The 15,933-nt window shown below is 34.0% G+C and overlaps 2 protein-coding genes across 5 annotated transcripts in view; both read right to left on the reverse strand.

Annotated features, from left to right (window-relative positions):
* The window catches only part of LOC143239403 (protein turtle-like), a 666,407-nt gene that overhangs the window by 149,290 nt on the left and 501,184 nt on the right, over positions 1–15,933 (reverse strand). The gene's annotated exons all lie outside the window — the stretch shown is intronic.
* The window catches only part of LOC143239503 (synaptogenesis protein syg-2-like), a 264,478-nt gene that overhangs the window by 67,006 nt on the left and 181,539 nt on the right, over positions 1–15,933 (reverse strand). For both annotated transcript variants that reach the window (XM_076480635.1, XM_076480636.1), the window contains exons 5-6: positions 11,975–12,085; positions 1,730–1,933 (exon numbers count right to left, since the gene is read on the reverse strand). In XM_076480635.1, the coding sequence (XP_076336750.1) occupies positions 1,730–1,933; positions 11,975–12,085 (315 nt within the window). The remainder of the gene's footprint in view (positions 1–1,729; positions 1,934–11,974; positions 12,086–15,933) is intronic.

Here is a 15,933-nt window from a genome sequence, read left to right on the forward strand (position 1 = left end):
TGACAGCACCTCTGTTTATGTTCCATAATTTATTAATTTATTTCTTTGGAATTAACTTTATTATAATTAAGAGTAGTTAACTTCCAAACGTCAGTTAAAAAGATGACGGCTCGAGAAAAATATGTATTCGTTCTAATAAATAAAACTTTGTTTTAGCGTTTTTAACCCTAAAGGAATTACATCTCATTTCTTCGTTTATGTTTCTGAAGCTTGATAGTTTAAATTGTTTCATTTTTGATCGTATTTACAAAACTCATACTCATGGGTATTACAGGATATATTTCTTTAGTAATGTATGATTAAATTTGTCCGCAGAAATAAACATATGAGAGTTATTTTTATGGATGTCTAATCAGTTTCAAGTCTAGTTGGAAGGTGACAATCCTAACTCTCAAATGCAGAAAGTATGTATTTTTATGTTTATAATTAAATTTAAAATTCGGAATACACATATAGTCAAACTGTCCTCCGTTATTATTGCCATCTCTGATTGTGGCTTCCATATTGATTAAAACTTTCTTAACCAAGCACATTTAATGTGCTTCCTTTACCATTCGTATTTTCTCTCTCTCTCTGTGGTTTGACTAATGCGCGCTTAATTATAGCGGCAAGCGTTGACAGCTGGTGCTGAAAATTATGAACAGCCGAATAAACACAAAAGAAACTTTTAATTTCATAACTTTTGTGACAAAATTTATATACGCATATATCACTAAATGAACATCGTTTTCGTTCAAAACCTTTGTTTTTAAACTGCAATAACATAAAACTTAAGACCAGACTTCATCTCATTTAGCGTATAACTAAGTACAATTAAAAAGAATATATTATTTTAGTGCTGTTATGACACATGATTTATCATAAACAAAATAAATATCATATTCTGGTAGCTCGTTAAACCCAAACTGTAAAGTTTTTTAAGTTGGATTACTACATCATAACGAATAAGCTAATTTGGCATATATGCTATATTTCTCTTTAAACAAATAAACAATTACATTTAATCGGAATAATTTCCAGAATTCATTATTTATATTGTGACTTATTGTTCTGATAGTATAAAGCAAGATAAATTCAGTTATTCATTGACAACAGTTTTTTGGTTAATTACGTTCCTTTGCTGAGATAAATAAATTGGAGAAGTTCACACATCACCAATGAAATTTTGTCTGATAAAAATACTACATAAACTGTAGCTGACACACCTGTGAATAATAGAATTATAATGCTGTAGTGTATTTAAGGCTACATGTTTGATTCACCAAATCTGAAACGTAAATACCAGTATGTACTAGATAAAGGTTTTGAATGTGTAGTTATGCTAATGAATTTATAAAAGATTATTTCCTATATAGGACATCACTGTAATAACAATTTAGAGTATATGGAAATCTGTTGGGACTAACTGGTCAAAGCGAAGATATCGACATTACTTTAATTCAGATGGCTAATAGTTCACAGTTGTGGACGTCTAGATTAGTCAGGCTATTGGAAAATCTTTTAATGGCTTGTGTACTATTGGCTTTGTGTACTACTCTGAAATACCTTTTTGTGTATTGTATTTCCAAGGGCGAAATTCCAAGTAATATTGATTTTATAATAGTATTTAATTAAACAAGAAATATGATTCTCCATAATCTTTATTGGTATAAAGCTTGAATTTAAAGCTAGAATTATGAAGTTAAACTTTTTTTAAGGAAAATTTAATAAGATTAAGATAAATACTTACAGTTCATGTCAATTGTGACAGACGCACTGACTGTGGAAGTATGATTAGAGTTCGATGCTCGACAAGTTAAATTTATCATGAAATCATCTCGTGAAAGTTTCTCCAAGATCAGATCATTCCGAACATTTCCGGACACAGTAAGTCCATAAACGTTGTCCACTAGCACTGATTGCATCCACCACGTTACAGAAGGAATGGGTTTACCTAAAACAAAAAAATATTTATTGCACAAACTATCTTTTGAAAATTCTCAATATGCGTATATTGTTTTTACATGACGAATGAACAGAACTTCTACAATATTAAAGTAACTCATACCTCCAGTTTAAAGGTCAGTAACCTGGAAAATTTCTCAAACTTTTATTCTTTATATATAATGACGTATAAAATTTTCAAAGCATTTAATAATCACCTATCTAAAGTGATGAAATAAAAAACATTATTATTACGTAAATAAATCGTATAATTTTCATAAAATAAGTTAAAATCATGATAAGCTACGAGAGCATCTGCTTTGGTGACAAATATTCAATATGATAGATTGATTTCTGTACCAGCCAGCCATAAAAAATTGTTACTATACTAGCTGGAGTACCCTACCCTGTAGGATTGATCATCGATTATCCAGAACTAGCTGGAGTACCCCTACCCTGTAGAATTGATCATCGATTACCCAGTACTAGCTGGAGTACCCTTACCCTGAAGGATTAATCATCGATTATCCAGAACTAAATGGAGTACCCCTACCCGGTAGGATTGATCATCGATTACCCAGAACTGGCTGGAGTACCCTTATCCTGAAGGATTAATCATCGATTATCCAGAACTAAATGGAGTACCCCTACCCTGTAGGATTGATCATCGATTATCCAGAACTAAATGGAGTACCCTTTCCCTGTAGGATTAATCAACGATTATCCAGAACTAGTTGGAGTACTATTTTCCTGGACAGAAGCTATGTAAGTTCATGATTAATAAAACGTTACCTAAGAAAATGAAAAGTTGCTTCCTTTATGTGTAATTGTAAAAAGAAAAAGCAAGAACGCCCATAAAATTACAGAACATAAAACTCTAAACCGTAAGTTATCTGAATGTACCCTAAAACCTTGATGCCAACTTTGGTGAAGGTCCGTCAACAGGTGGAAAGTAGTAATAAAACGCAAAAAACACACCTACAAAAGCTGCAAAATGTAAAACTAAAAATTCATATAGCCTTAATGAAATTCCACACCAAATATGGTAAAGTTTCATCAACAGGGGGTGAGGTACTGGAAAGGAAGGTTGGTCCAAACTTCCTTATTTATTAATCTAATAATGTGATTACGAAGTGTTTCGAGATCCATATTGAGATACACATTTCGGAGAAACTTCCACTGTAGGTGGACATCGGTCTTCAAGACCACATTTAAACAGACCAAATTTAGACAGAGTCATATCAGGAAATTTGGTAATTTCTATGGCTTCAAAGTATTCGGTTATCTTTCTCATGCAAACAGCCGCTAATTATAAGGAGTGTCTAAATGCTTGTGACCTTTTGACTTTTGAGCATTTACTAACTGGAAATCCATCTTTACTGTCATGTCAAATGTACAGAGAAATATACCTTTTTTATTGTAACGATTTTTTGGTTGGCTTGAAGTAGGGTAATGAAGTTGGTCTCAAATTTCTTGACATTTCTATCCTATCTCTTCATTGTTAAATACTAGTTACATTGTTTTTGAATTTCGCGTAAAGCTATCTGCGCTAGCCGCCCCTAATTTAGCAGTGCAAGACTAGAGGGAAGGCAGCTAGTCATCACCATCTAGCGCCAACTCTTGGGCTACTCTTTTACCAAAGAATAGTGGGATTGACAGTCACATTATAACGCCCCCACTGCTGAAAGGGCGAGCATGTTTGGTGCGTACTATTTACATATGACCGTCTTTCCTGGGTAAATGGAACAAACGTGGTTTAACAGTTAGTGTATGCCGGACTCTGTGTTTTAGGTCTTGTTCTGTTGTTCAACTGCACATAAAGGGAAATGGATTGTGCTCCGCACTTTGGGATCATGGATACTTTGTAAAACCGATAGTAAAATTCTACTATTTGATTTGATAAAAGTAGCCTTAGGGATGGTGACGGGTGGTGTTCACTAGCTGCTTTCCCTTTAGTCTATCATCAAACATTGGGAACAGCTTGGTCACTGCACAACAATTTTTTTGAAATGTTTTGCTTCCTGAAAAGTTTCTGCTGACTGTGACAGGTACCTGGTAGGTATGCACAAATATTGTTTTGGTTTTGCTTCATCACGTAGGAACTCTGAGAAATAGACAGTTAACTGTTTACCGGTAATAACGTGTTTAATTGCGTTTATGTGTCTAATACGTTATTAAGTTCAACATAATTAAAAGTGTTTTGCTCCTGATTTCTGTTTGTATTCAATGTCCGGTGCATCACGTTGCAGTGTCCAACAGTAGTCAACAAGCATTGATGGATTCCAGTTTCCCTGATATCGTTTTTCCATTGTAGCGATGTCCTGGTTAAACTGAAGATTTCGATGAAACGATACGAGATGGACAAATTTGGATGTGATCTTCGTGATCAGCAGTCAAAAATATATAAGGAACACCCAACAGTGTTCAAGAAGCAAAAACTTTGTTGAGCAGTGTAAACTTTGCGCAAATTTTAACAAAATATATAAATATATCCTACGAAAGATTTGACACGTATTCCAGTTGTAAAACTTATTTTTGCAATATTACACTTACTGAGAGATTAGAAATTCGGCTGTGAAACACACACACCCACACACGTTTAAAATTAAACATATTGCCCGTGACGGCCACGGTTCGCGTATTGCCGCTACACACTACTACATTAGTATATAAAACTTGTTCACATGAAGTGCGAATAACCATCTGTGTACAATAGTTAGTTCAGTAATTACCATGTTACATCTTTCTCCTATCAGTTTATCTTTCCCTACTATTTTCTTCATATAGTGGTTTAGGTTCTAATAACAAAGTGTTATTTGATTTTATCCTATAACAAACTGCTTTTGGAAAAAAAATAGCCTATCCGTCTTGCACATTTTTCTTCAGTCGGATTTTATGCTGAATAAGTTGATTTTTGATCATCAGAGTAACGTTACTGAACGCCAAGTTTCTAGAACTTGTACATATTACTCAGAACCTTAACGACGTTAATTATTTCAATATCACGTAAATTTTATTTTTTATTTTATTTGTTTGATACGGGTTTTCTTCTAACGATATAAAATTTCTGATTTATTGAATAATTTCAACTTCTGTGATGAATTGTAAAAATAAATATGCTTTTCTAAAACGTGTAAGTCACTTTCGTTTGTTTTCTGTTTGTTGGTACACAGAGCTATGCAGCGACGTAATTGTTCTTTGTAGTTATTGAACCCTAGATTTTAGCGTTATAAACTCCAGACTTAAAGATGAACCACCTGGAGGCAAACGTAAATAAAATGAGTGAAAGTAAGAACCAAGCTGTGAAAATACCACATTTATTCTGTAATTTAATGTTGCATGAGACATTGCAGCATGTTTAAAAATTAAAACATAAAATAGGGTTGCTTTGAATTTCGTGCAAAACTACACAAGGGCTATCTACGCTAGTCGTTCCTAATTTAGCAGTCTAAGACTAGATAGAAGGCCATTAGTCATTACCACTCACCGCCAAATCTTGGGATACTCTTTTATCAATGAATAGTTGGATTGATAGTCAAATTATAATGCCCCCACGACTGAAAGGACGACTACTTTTGGTTGAATGAGTATTCGAACCAGCAACCCTCGGATCACGACTCGAGTGCCTTGACCACCTGGCCATACCAGGCTCATATAATAGGGCCACAAAGATATCATTTTAAAGGTTATAGTACCAAATCTGCAATGTAAGTTTGAACAGATTTAATATAATGAAAAAAAACACTTACAGGGCAGCCAAAAGTTTTCTACACTATTCTTATTATTCAGTTCACAATATGATTAGATTTATTATTGTTATTGCTGTACTTTCTAGAACCTACGTTGTTGGATATAACTTTTATAATAGCTGTGAGATTAAACAATTTTTTGTTTCAAGTTTTACTTTTATCTCTGACTAGACAGAAAAAAAAATTTCAATTTGATTATTGAGCGAAAGGTTGTTGTACGTTCACCGAGAGTTCCCTGTTGGTACAGCGGTAAGTCTTCGGATTTACAACTTTAAAATCAGGGGTCGATTCCCATCGGTAGACTCAGCAAGTAGCCCAATGTGCTTTGCTATAAGAAAACCCAGACACACACGTTTACCGAGCGATGTATATCGTTTTATAATATTTTTTTGAAAACAAAACATTCCAAGATTGCATATATTTTGCTAACATCTTCCATTTCCAAGAGTATTACTGGTTACAGAAGACTGGCAGTGTATTATGATATCATTATGCACAGGTTTCCATTTCTTCTGTAAATATATCTCCATTATAACAGACATGCTAATTCTTCAATGTTAACAAAACTTTAAATATGATAGAAAAGTTTCATTAGAGCTCTTTAGATATGTCAACTTGAAATATTATGAAGAAGTAACAATTTGATTTGGGGTGTTTTGAATTTTGCGCAAAGCTACTCGAGAGCCATCTGCACTTGCTGTCCCTAATTTAGCAGTGTAAGACTAAACGAAAGGCAGCTAATCATCGCCACCCACGCCCAAATCTTAGGCTACTCTTTTACCAACGAATAGTGGGATTGGCCGTCATTTTATAACGTCCCCACAGTTGAAAGGGCGAACATATTTGGTGTGACGGGGATTCGATCTCTCGATCCGCGGATTACGATCGAGTGCCTTAACCATCTGGCTATGCCGAGCCGCAGAAGTGAAAGAAAAACAACAAATTATCCATTTAAGAAAAATACTGCACAGATCTGGTCGTAGGTGGGTTATCTCTCTGAACCCACCGACCAAGTGTTTAAGGATATCACAACTTGGAATTTGTGTGCATAATATTATAAAGTAAAATCTTGGCGAAGAAAAAATTAAATCAAACGTACCAAGTATTATAAACTGTATCATTGAGTGAATAGTCAGTGTTCAAAGCTTGACATCTCAGACGAGATATGAACGTTTGTGATGATACTGAAAAGAGAATTATATTCATTTTAGTCCTTTAAAAAATCCAGGGCAATTTATTATCGTCTATCTTATAAACTTCTTTGAAACATAGTATCATTAATGCATTAAAAAGTTTTAGTTGATTTCTGCTATAGCAGAAGAACTGAAAATATATTTTTTTTATCTTGCCGTTAAAGGTAAAAGTCAGCTCGAACTTCTGCCACGATAGTGTGTCGACCCATTTTGCAGAGAAGATTCTTTGTCTTTATGGGAACATTGTCAACCAAGCAAAGCTCCACCACTATAACATCTCTAGGCATACTTTAAAAGTAACGGAATTGGTTTTGATAAATTAATCCATAAAAATATCGAAATTTAAATTCTTGATTAAGTGGATGTCTCGATCAAATCATCGAATTCAATGTTAAAGGACTTTTGTGAGTTTTTTTTTATCTGCTGAAATAAATATTCAGAATCTGATAAACCAGCACTATAAAGGATCGTTTTGAAAATCTTTCAAATGAATAGAACAGAAAACGTTCTGCAGGTACATCTATTGGAATGGAAGCAACAGTATCACGTTATTGCTAAATATACAGATACTAGAACACTTCAAATAGTGAAAATAAAATAACTAAATATAAACATAAATCTACCCTAATCCACCCTACATTTTCACTTGCAACAAGTATTAGCTGTGAAAACATCTTACTCTTAAATAATGTATTTTTTTTTCAAATTGAATATATTTTGAACATTTCTGCCACTTAATATTTCTATGTTATGTTCGTATAAAACTTTTATCTTTTCGTGTTTATTGACAGTGAGGAAGGTATTACTTTTCCAGAGTAGTCTAAACGTCTTCAGGAAACTCCTCTTACTCAATGTGAGATATTTGTGACACAGTTTTACATAGTAGTTACTGTTTTTTTAACTTTTTTCTGCCCTTAAGATATAATAAAAGTCTCAACATTTTTCTTAAAGTCTGGTATGTTGTCCAAATGCTCTTGTGTTCTGCACAGGTAAGCCTTTTTCATTAGAAACGTGTAGTTAACCATCTATTCCAAGGCGAAGAATAATTTATGTGGAATGTAAATATTCCGAAAGAAGCAATACTACATCCAATCAAAATAGCCGCAAAAATATGAATTAAAAGCAACAACAACAACATATGTAGGCAGTTTTGACCCTTCTGAATAATTCTTATTCTCATAAAAATTTTAAAAAGGTATTGATTAGGTGCTTTCCTATTTGTGGTAATTCAGCCATAACTGATATTTTAAGCGCAGCTAATCTACTCGTTCTACATGGTTGATGGAAGTGCATTAATAAATAATTCAATAGTAAATACATGGCTTTTTACCCACTTAATGATTAGGCCTCTGACACGTAAGCTTTTATTTGAAGAATCACTTATTCAGTAAAGTTTGTTGAATTACCATTTAGTGAGACACGACTGATTAACTTGTAATATGTGAATTAAACATGTGGTTACTTGATTGATTATAATTTTAACTATCTGCTTAATTATGTAATACCTGTTTATATGTGTTATATTTACTTTAAGAAGGATTTATTATTAATTTACACTCTATGAAGCATCTGTACTAAACATGTGGATAATTTGTTAATTTTAATGTTAATTATCTGCTTATTAATGTAATGTCTGTTCCTGTTTATCTTAATAATCGTTAACTATTAAGCTGGTTGTTTATTATATAATTTATCACTTATCTAGCTACCCGCCTGAAGACGGATGGAGGTCATGTTTTCACCCCTGTGTGTGTGTCTACGTTTGTGTCGGCCAAAATCTAATCATTTCTAAGCTGGGTCATAGTTTAAATGTCTATCAACTTTCGTTATTTATCATTGTCCTGAAAAAAAACTGTCCGTTTCTTTTTATAATAACGGAAATACGGACACATGTTCTATTTTTATTTGAGAACCGAATGTGGTCACTGCTGCGTGACAGAGGTGTGCCTTCCACTAAATGACCTTCCAGTTAGTTGTTTTGGTTCACTATAAGCTCATTAATATATATTTTTTCAGGCTTATGATTCCTTTAAAGTAGTTCTTGTTGGCAGTACAATAATAGTTTCATAAGAAAACCCTTAACTGAAGTACTCTGAAGGTAAAACAGTGATAAATGCACTATTACGTGTTGCGTAGTTAAATATTGATCCTGATGGATATCCAACAGACCCTACAACATGCAACAAAATATTCAAGCCCCAGAGTGTGTACATAGACGGCAGTTAACATACAACAAGAATGCCTTCATCTAGATATGATATTATAGTTGCTTCGAGGTTAGTTACAGCTACAATTAATTAAAAGGAAAGTCACAGAATCGTGGTACTTTATTTGAATTTTGCGTTTGTTGAATCTTAAATCACGTTTGGTGATTAATATGCAAGAAAGCTTCGGGAATATTGACGTTACTGTTAATTTTCTATAATAAAAACGTGAGTCATTTTGTGAGTCAGTGAGTCATTTAGCCAGTTAATGATACTCTTACTGTGTTTCATAACGATTACTGAGTTAGCAATTGTGTTAGTCAGCCAGATTTCAGTTACCTCTCTAAATACGAAAGGGATGTTTACAAGAAAGTGAGTTAGGCATAGTAGCGAATGCAACATAGAATTTGTATGTTGTAGTTGAAGAAATAAAACACTTTCCTTTCATTAACTGAATTGAGTTTTGATTTTACCGAATAATCCAAAACAGCCCATCCAACGATAAAAACTGATGCAACAATGTATAAAATAATTGTCCGCAAATTTTCAGTAAAGTTATCCTCTGTAAAGTGATCCTGGAAAAGTCTATTTCCTCTTTGTAAGTATAAGATTTATGTTTAGGACCGTATCAATAATGGATGGCGCACTGTGTGAAATATATATTCTTTCTCTCTCTAAAAAAAAAAAAGCATCTTTCCTTCAAAGAAACCCAACATGGCCAGGGGGATTGAGGCGTTCGACTCCTAATCTAAGGGTCTCGGGTTCGAATTCCCGTCGTGCCAAAAATGCTCGCCCTTCAGCCGTGGGGGCGTTATAATGTGGTGTTAAATCCCACAATTCATTGGCAAAAGAGTAGCCAAAGGGTTGGCGGTGGGTGGTGTTGACTAGCTGCCTTCCCTCTAGTCTTACACTGCTGAATTATGGACGGTTAGCGCAGATAGTCCTCGTGCAGCTTTGCGCAAAATTAAAAAACAACAAAAAACAATCCTTCAAAGATACAAACTAGCGCCTTCTACGAATCAGAGCTCTCTGTGGGCGCATGGCTTGCATCACGTGGTGCAATCTATTCAAGCCTAAATGTGTTTCATCAGAATTTTCAATCCAAAGAACACATAGTTTGTATTTATTTTCTATATCTGAAGTGACATAAGTATATTTTCTTTTTCTACTTACTTCTGTGTAATATTTTGCTTTAAACTATGACACTGTTTGAAATTTTCATCAACGCATGACCATCAACTCAATTTACTACGATAGTGATTAATTTTGACTTAGGAACAGATGAGGCTACTAAACGTCAGTAATAGGCTTCGCCTTTGATATATTTACAGCACGTGCTGACCTTAAATTAATATCAATAATCAATGCTTTAAGTTTGAAATGCATACAAGGAAACATAAATATCAAAGAAAAATATAACATTTAATAGACTACTTTACAATTATATGTATGAATCCCTTAAAACTTTTATTTTTAGACCAACCATTTTATAATGGAGGTTACGAGTTAACTTGGCAATTTGATAATCTAATTTTTTACTTTCATTTAAAGAGAATTTTTCATAAATACTTTGTCTGTCTGTTCTGCTTCTTGAATCTCGTGCAAACCTACTCTAGGACTATTTGCACTAGCAATTCCTCATTTAGCAGTGATATACAAGAGGGAAGCCTGTTAATCAGCACCACCTTACACCGTAATCCAAGGATCGCGGGTTCGAATCCCGGTCGCACCAAACATGTTGGCCCTCCCAGCCGTGGGGGCGTTATAATGTGACGGTCAATCCCACTATTCGTTGGTAAAAGAGTAGCCCAAGAGTTGGCGGTGGGTGGTGATGACTAGCTGCCTTCCCTCTAGTCTTACACTGCTAAATTAGGGACAGCTAGCGCAGATAGCCCTCGAGTAGCTTTGCGCGAAATTCAAAAAACAAAACAAACAAAACCACCTTCTACAACTACTTGGTTATTTTATTATCAATGAAAGGTATGATTGGCTGTCACATAATAACATCTCAAGGGTCACAACAACGAACATGTTTGGTGACGGGATTCAAACCCGCGACCCGCAGATCACAAGTAAAGTCCTTAACCAACAGGTAAATAATGTTATGATTTATTAACTTTCATATAAGTAGTCTAAATGTAATTGAAGAAACAAAATATAAAATAAAACTTTATTCAAATAGTGTAATAGAAATGATAGACACGTTCACAAAAAGTTGCTCTAAATATTTCGACAGGTATACAGGTGGTTAATTTAGTTAAACATAGAATAATTTATTTTATATCAGTCCGTATTTATTATTTATTAATATATTTTATATCAGATTGTAATACTGGTGGTACAACGTACCCACGACTCCTGGGCTGTGTCAAGAAGACCATAAAAATATATATAATGACAGGTATTTCAAAATTTCTAATGGATCGTAAGGATTTGAAAAATAAAGTATGCTACTGTGTAAAATCCAGCACTAAATTAGTGGGACAGAAGTAGTAACGCACTACGCCCCTCATTCTTCTTCTATCGCTAATGACGTAAATATTGCCTGTATCTGCAAATATAACTGGAACGTTTATGGAAAAAGTTTCATGTTTAAAGTATGGAAGATTATAATTTCATTATAATAACACAAGCACAGATGTGTTGATTGACCAGTTAATAAAAATGATGACCAGAGTGCGAAGAAAAACGCTATCATTTCTCCTGTTTTACGGCTATTTTTATGTTGCTAGTACAAGTTTTTCTTATCTTAAATATTTGAAACTGAACAAAATTCCAAGACTTTTCCCAAGCTATGTATTACATCTTAGGTCTTCATTACCTAACGTATTACATATTGCATAAAAAAGTCATTAATGAGATAGTTGTGGGATTACAAAGGCATTGGCCGAGATATATAACTTACCGCCTACAGCGTAACACACCAGCGTGAGCTCAGAGCCTTCACTGTAAGGTCCAACGATCCCAGATAACGATTGATTCCTTTGGTTGACAATCAGGATTTCCTTAACTGGCACTGTAAGATTGGAGAAGAAAGTGTCTATAGGTAATTATGCATTTCAAGTGTGAAAACAAGACTTCCCATGACAGGTTTACAATAAAAACAAGACTTCCCATGACAGGTTTACAATTTTCCAGAACTCTCCTCTCTTTCAAAACCTCAATTAAAAAAAAACAAACTTTTTTCTTCTTTCTCTCGGGCTACCACATTGTATTGGAATGCATTAGGAAAAACAGAGAGAGATACTAAACAAATAAAACACATTGGTAATGCTTAAACATATTCAACACGTTATCTCGTTGAAAGAGCAATCGTTCGTTATACGAAGATAGTTTTTTATTGGTTAACAACTATTGTTGATTTAGCTCGCTTCAGTGTTAAAACTAATAACTAGTATATATGTGGCTGTATACGTATTAACAAACTATATGCCAGTTTTAATAATTAAGTGGAGTATTTATATCTTCAAGTATTACGGTACACTGTTTATTCGTTTAGATATGATCACATTGTTACTGTGGATACGCTGCTCATTCCGACAATTCTTTCTTAAACTTTAAACAAAAAATAATTAACTCTTGAGTTTTCGCAAAATATTGTAAACCAAGTGTTTTTGTTTGGTCTACATGTGCTGTTCTTAGTACTTATAATATTAATCATAAGTTGTTCCTTTTGAAAAGTATCAGGCTTGACATAACAGTTCTATGTATGTTTTCCTCTAGCCTTAACACTGTCGTTATTGGTAAAGAATTGGTACTATCAACTTTCTGAATTATTAACTTATATTTCATTTTATTTTTGTTATATAGCCTTTCAAGTTGTCGAACACTAGCTGGGCTTCTTTCTGTACCATTACTTTCCAACTGATGTTACTCATTTTCAGTTGAATAAACATTGAGATGTTTGGCTGGCTCATTCATGCCTGTTTATTAACCGCTCACTCACATGCCTCTTACCCAGAATGTCAACACGTTATAGATCATTATCCCGGTAAAAGTTCAAAACAGGGTCAATTAACCTCGTCAACTGGAGTACTTCGTGACGAATTAGGATCTTGTGATGTTTCTTTTTATTCCAGATCTTCAATTCCAAGTTTTAAAAAAATCAAGGCTGTTTCTTTAACTCGAAAAACATTACTTATCTTGTTCTTCAACTATTTATAATTGTGTGGAAAGAGTAAACGTTTCATTCATACACACATAAAATATTGAGCTGTTTTCTGTTCATGTTTTTGCTGTAACTTTTCCTTTTAAATCTCTCTCTGTCTTTTTTTTTTTTCGTTTTTTGCAAGTACCTAATGTTGCCAATTATAATCATCACATGTTATGTATTTCTTTCTGGAAGTATTTGAAAATAAGTTTAATTTAACTTTATTTTGGATGGTGCTGTTCTACCATTTGATTAAATTTTCGGTATCACTTCTTTCTATTGAACTTTAACTCCCAGTTGCAGAGAAAAACGTCCAAATGTTCTTTGAACCTTACCCTTTGTAACATTAAGTATCTGAGAACTTTACGTAAAGCAGTGTCTCTAAATTTGTGTCTTATTTATACTACTTATGTACTGTATTCAACTAAACGGAAACAACATGATAAAGGGCCCGGTTAATCCACATTAGGTTGTGGCTAATAGATGACATGCGTAACAATACTTACGATCTATTTGATTGTTTTTAATATCAATACAAAACAATATGTGGACATTATGTACCAAGAGACACTCTTCATGTTCTATAAAGAGGAGTTTCGCTTCTTACAGGCTTTTCCAACAAAACGAGCGTTTTCTTGTTCGACCTGTTAATATTATGGGTAGTGCATGCTGTTTATACGCGTTAATATACATACTTATATAATAACATAATTCAATTTTACCTTGAATAACAAAAATGAGTCCTAGTTTACTACAATTTCTAAACACGGTATTACTTATTATATCGAAGATCAACAAAAAACATATTTTCAAGAAATCAAATATAATAGATTGGTTGATTATACACTCTAAGAAGAAATTTATGGTTGTTATCAAGAGATGAGAACTTTTAATATTGTAGTATGAGCAAGAGTGGACTGTATTTAAGGCCAGTTGAAGTCAATAAGATTTATATGCAGGTTGATACTTAAAAATAACTTACTATTAAGATATACAGAGAAATAGATATCTATCTTTTCATACGATTTTTTGTTTGTTTTTGAATTTCGCGCAAAGCTACTCGAGGGCTATCTGCGCTAGCCATCTCTAATTTAGCAGTGTAAGACTAGAGGAAAGGCAGCTAATCACCACCACCCACCGCCAATTCTTGAGCTACTCTTTTACCAACGAATAGTGGGATTGACCGTCACATTATAACGCCCCCACGGCCGAAATGGCGAGCATGTTTCGTGTAATGGGGATTTGAACCCGCGATCCTCGGATTACGAGTCGAGTGCCTTAACCACCTGGTCATACCGGGCCCTTTGTGTATGGTTTAATTCACTTTGCTACTAGCATGTCGATAAAGCTGTATGTTTGTTTTTTTGTTTTTGAATTTTGCGCAAAGCTACTCGAGGGCTATCTGCGCTAGCCATCTCTAATTTAGCAGTGTAAGACTAGAGGAAAGGCAGCTAATCACCACCACCCCCCGCCAATTCTTGAGCTACTCTTTTACCAACGAAGAGTGGGATTGACCGTCACATTATAACGTCCCCACGGCTGGGAGGGTGAGCATGTTTGGTGCGACCGGGATTCGAACCCGCGACCCTCGGATTACGAGTCGAACGCCTTAGCATACTTGGCCATGCCGGGTCTTATCATAAGTACTAAAAAAAAAACTGTTATCTGTATTCGTTATCAGGAAATAATTATCTCAATGACGAGTTCAAAAACGAAACATAACAATTGTTTTAACAAGTGTTAACATGTTAACACTTTTAAAATAAAAAAAATAACAGTCGGTGTTACAGTACTCAAAATAATCCTTATATTGACTAGTTTTAGAAATCGCGTCTGATTCATAAAAATCAAAAACAGAAATCAAAGAATAAAAAATTGAAAACACAACAGAAAAGACGTGCGAATGGTGAAATTCAACTGAAATATTTCAGATCAGACTTCACATCTTCGAAGTTACACTGGATACAATAAGAACTAAAGAAAACCACCAAAACCTATATGAGATAGATGTCCAGTAGTCAATACACAAGCATAGCTTGCCAAAGCGCTATCGTCACACGAGATTGCTGGATAAGTAACTCCCACATATCAACGATGTTAACATAACTTGTAAAACTGACTGTCTAGATGAACGAAATTATAGAGATAACAAACCCCAACTCAACAGTTAAAGCAGATTAGTTAAGACTTATAACGTAGGTAAATTAATATGTAGAATTATACTTGGACTTTTCTCTACGTTAAAATACCGCTATTTGCCAGCTTTCGGCCTTTTTGCTGAAGCCGTCAACGGATAACAAATGTACATAGTTACCAGGGATTTTGTTGGTTTTCAGTTATTTGAAAAAGAAAAACTAAACAGTAGTTATATGAACTAATAGCCTATTGTTTTAAACTAATAAACAAGATAAATAGCAGCTATTCAACAGTAATTAACAACAACTCTTGGGCGAATTTTATTGAATGGCGGAATTTGACTGTCTCTCTTATAACGCATAGCTCTAAAATAAAGAACCCATTTTTTGTCTACAGCAACGAGACTCGAATCATAGACTAACGGGAATACAGTCAATCAGGTTAAGAATTAGGCTACACAGGACCTTTATTAAAGATGTATAATGGCCTTGTTCCAAAATGGAACCATAGAAAAATTACTGAAAACCTATGAAGTTTAAAACATAAAAGCAAACCCAAGCTAAACCATATGAATATAT

The sequence above is a fragment of the Tachypleus tridentatus genome, chromosome 13 (genome assembly GCF_004210375.1).
Source record: "Tachypleus tridentatus isolate NWPU-2018 chromosome 13, ASM421037v1, whole genome shotgun sequence".
NCBI classification, from domain to species: Eukaryota; Metazoa; Arthropoda; class Merostomata; order Xiphosura; family Limulidae; genus Tachypleus; species Tachypleus tridentatus.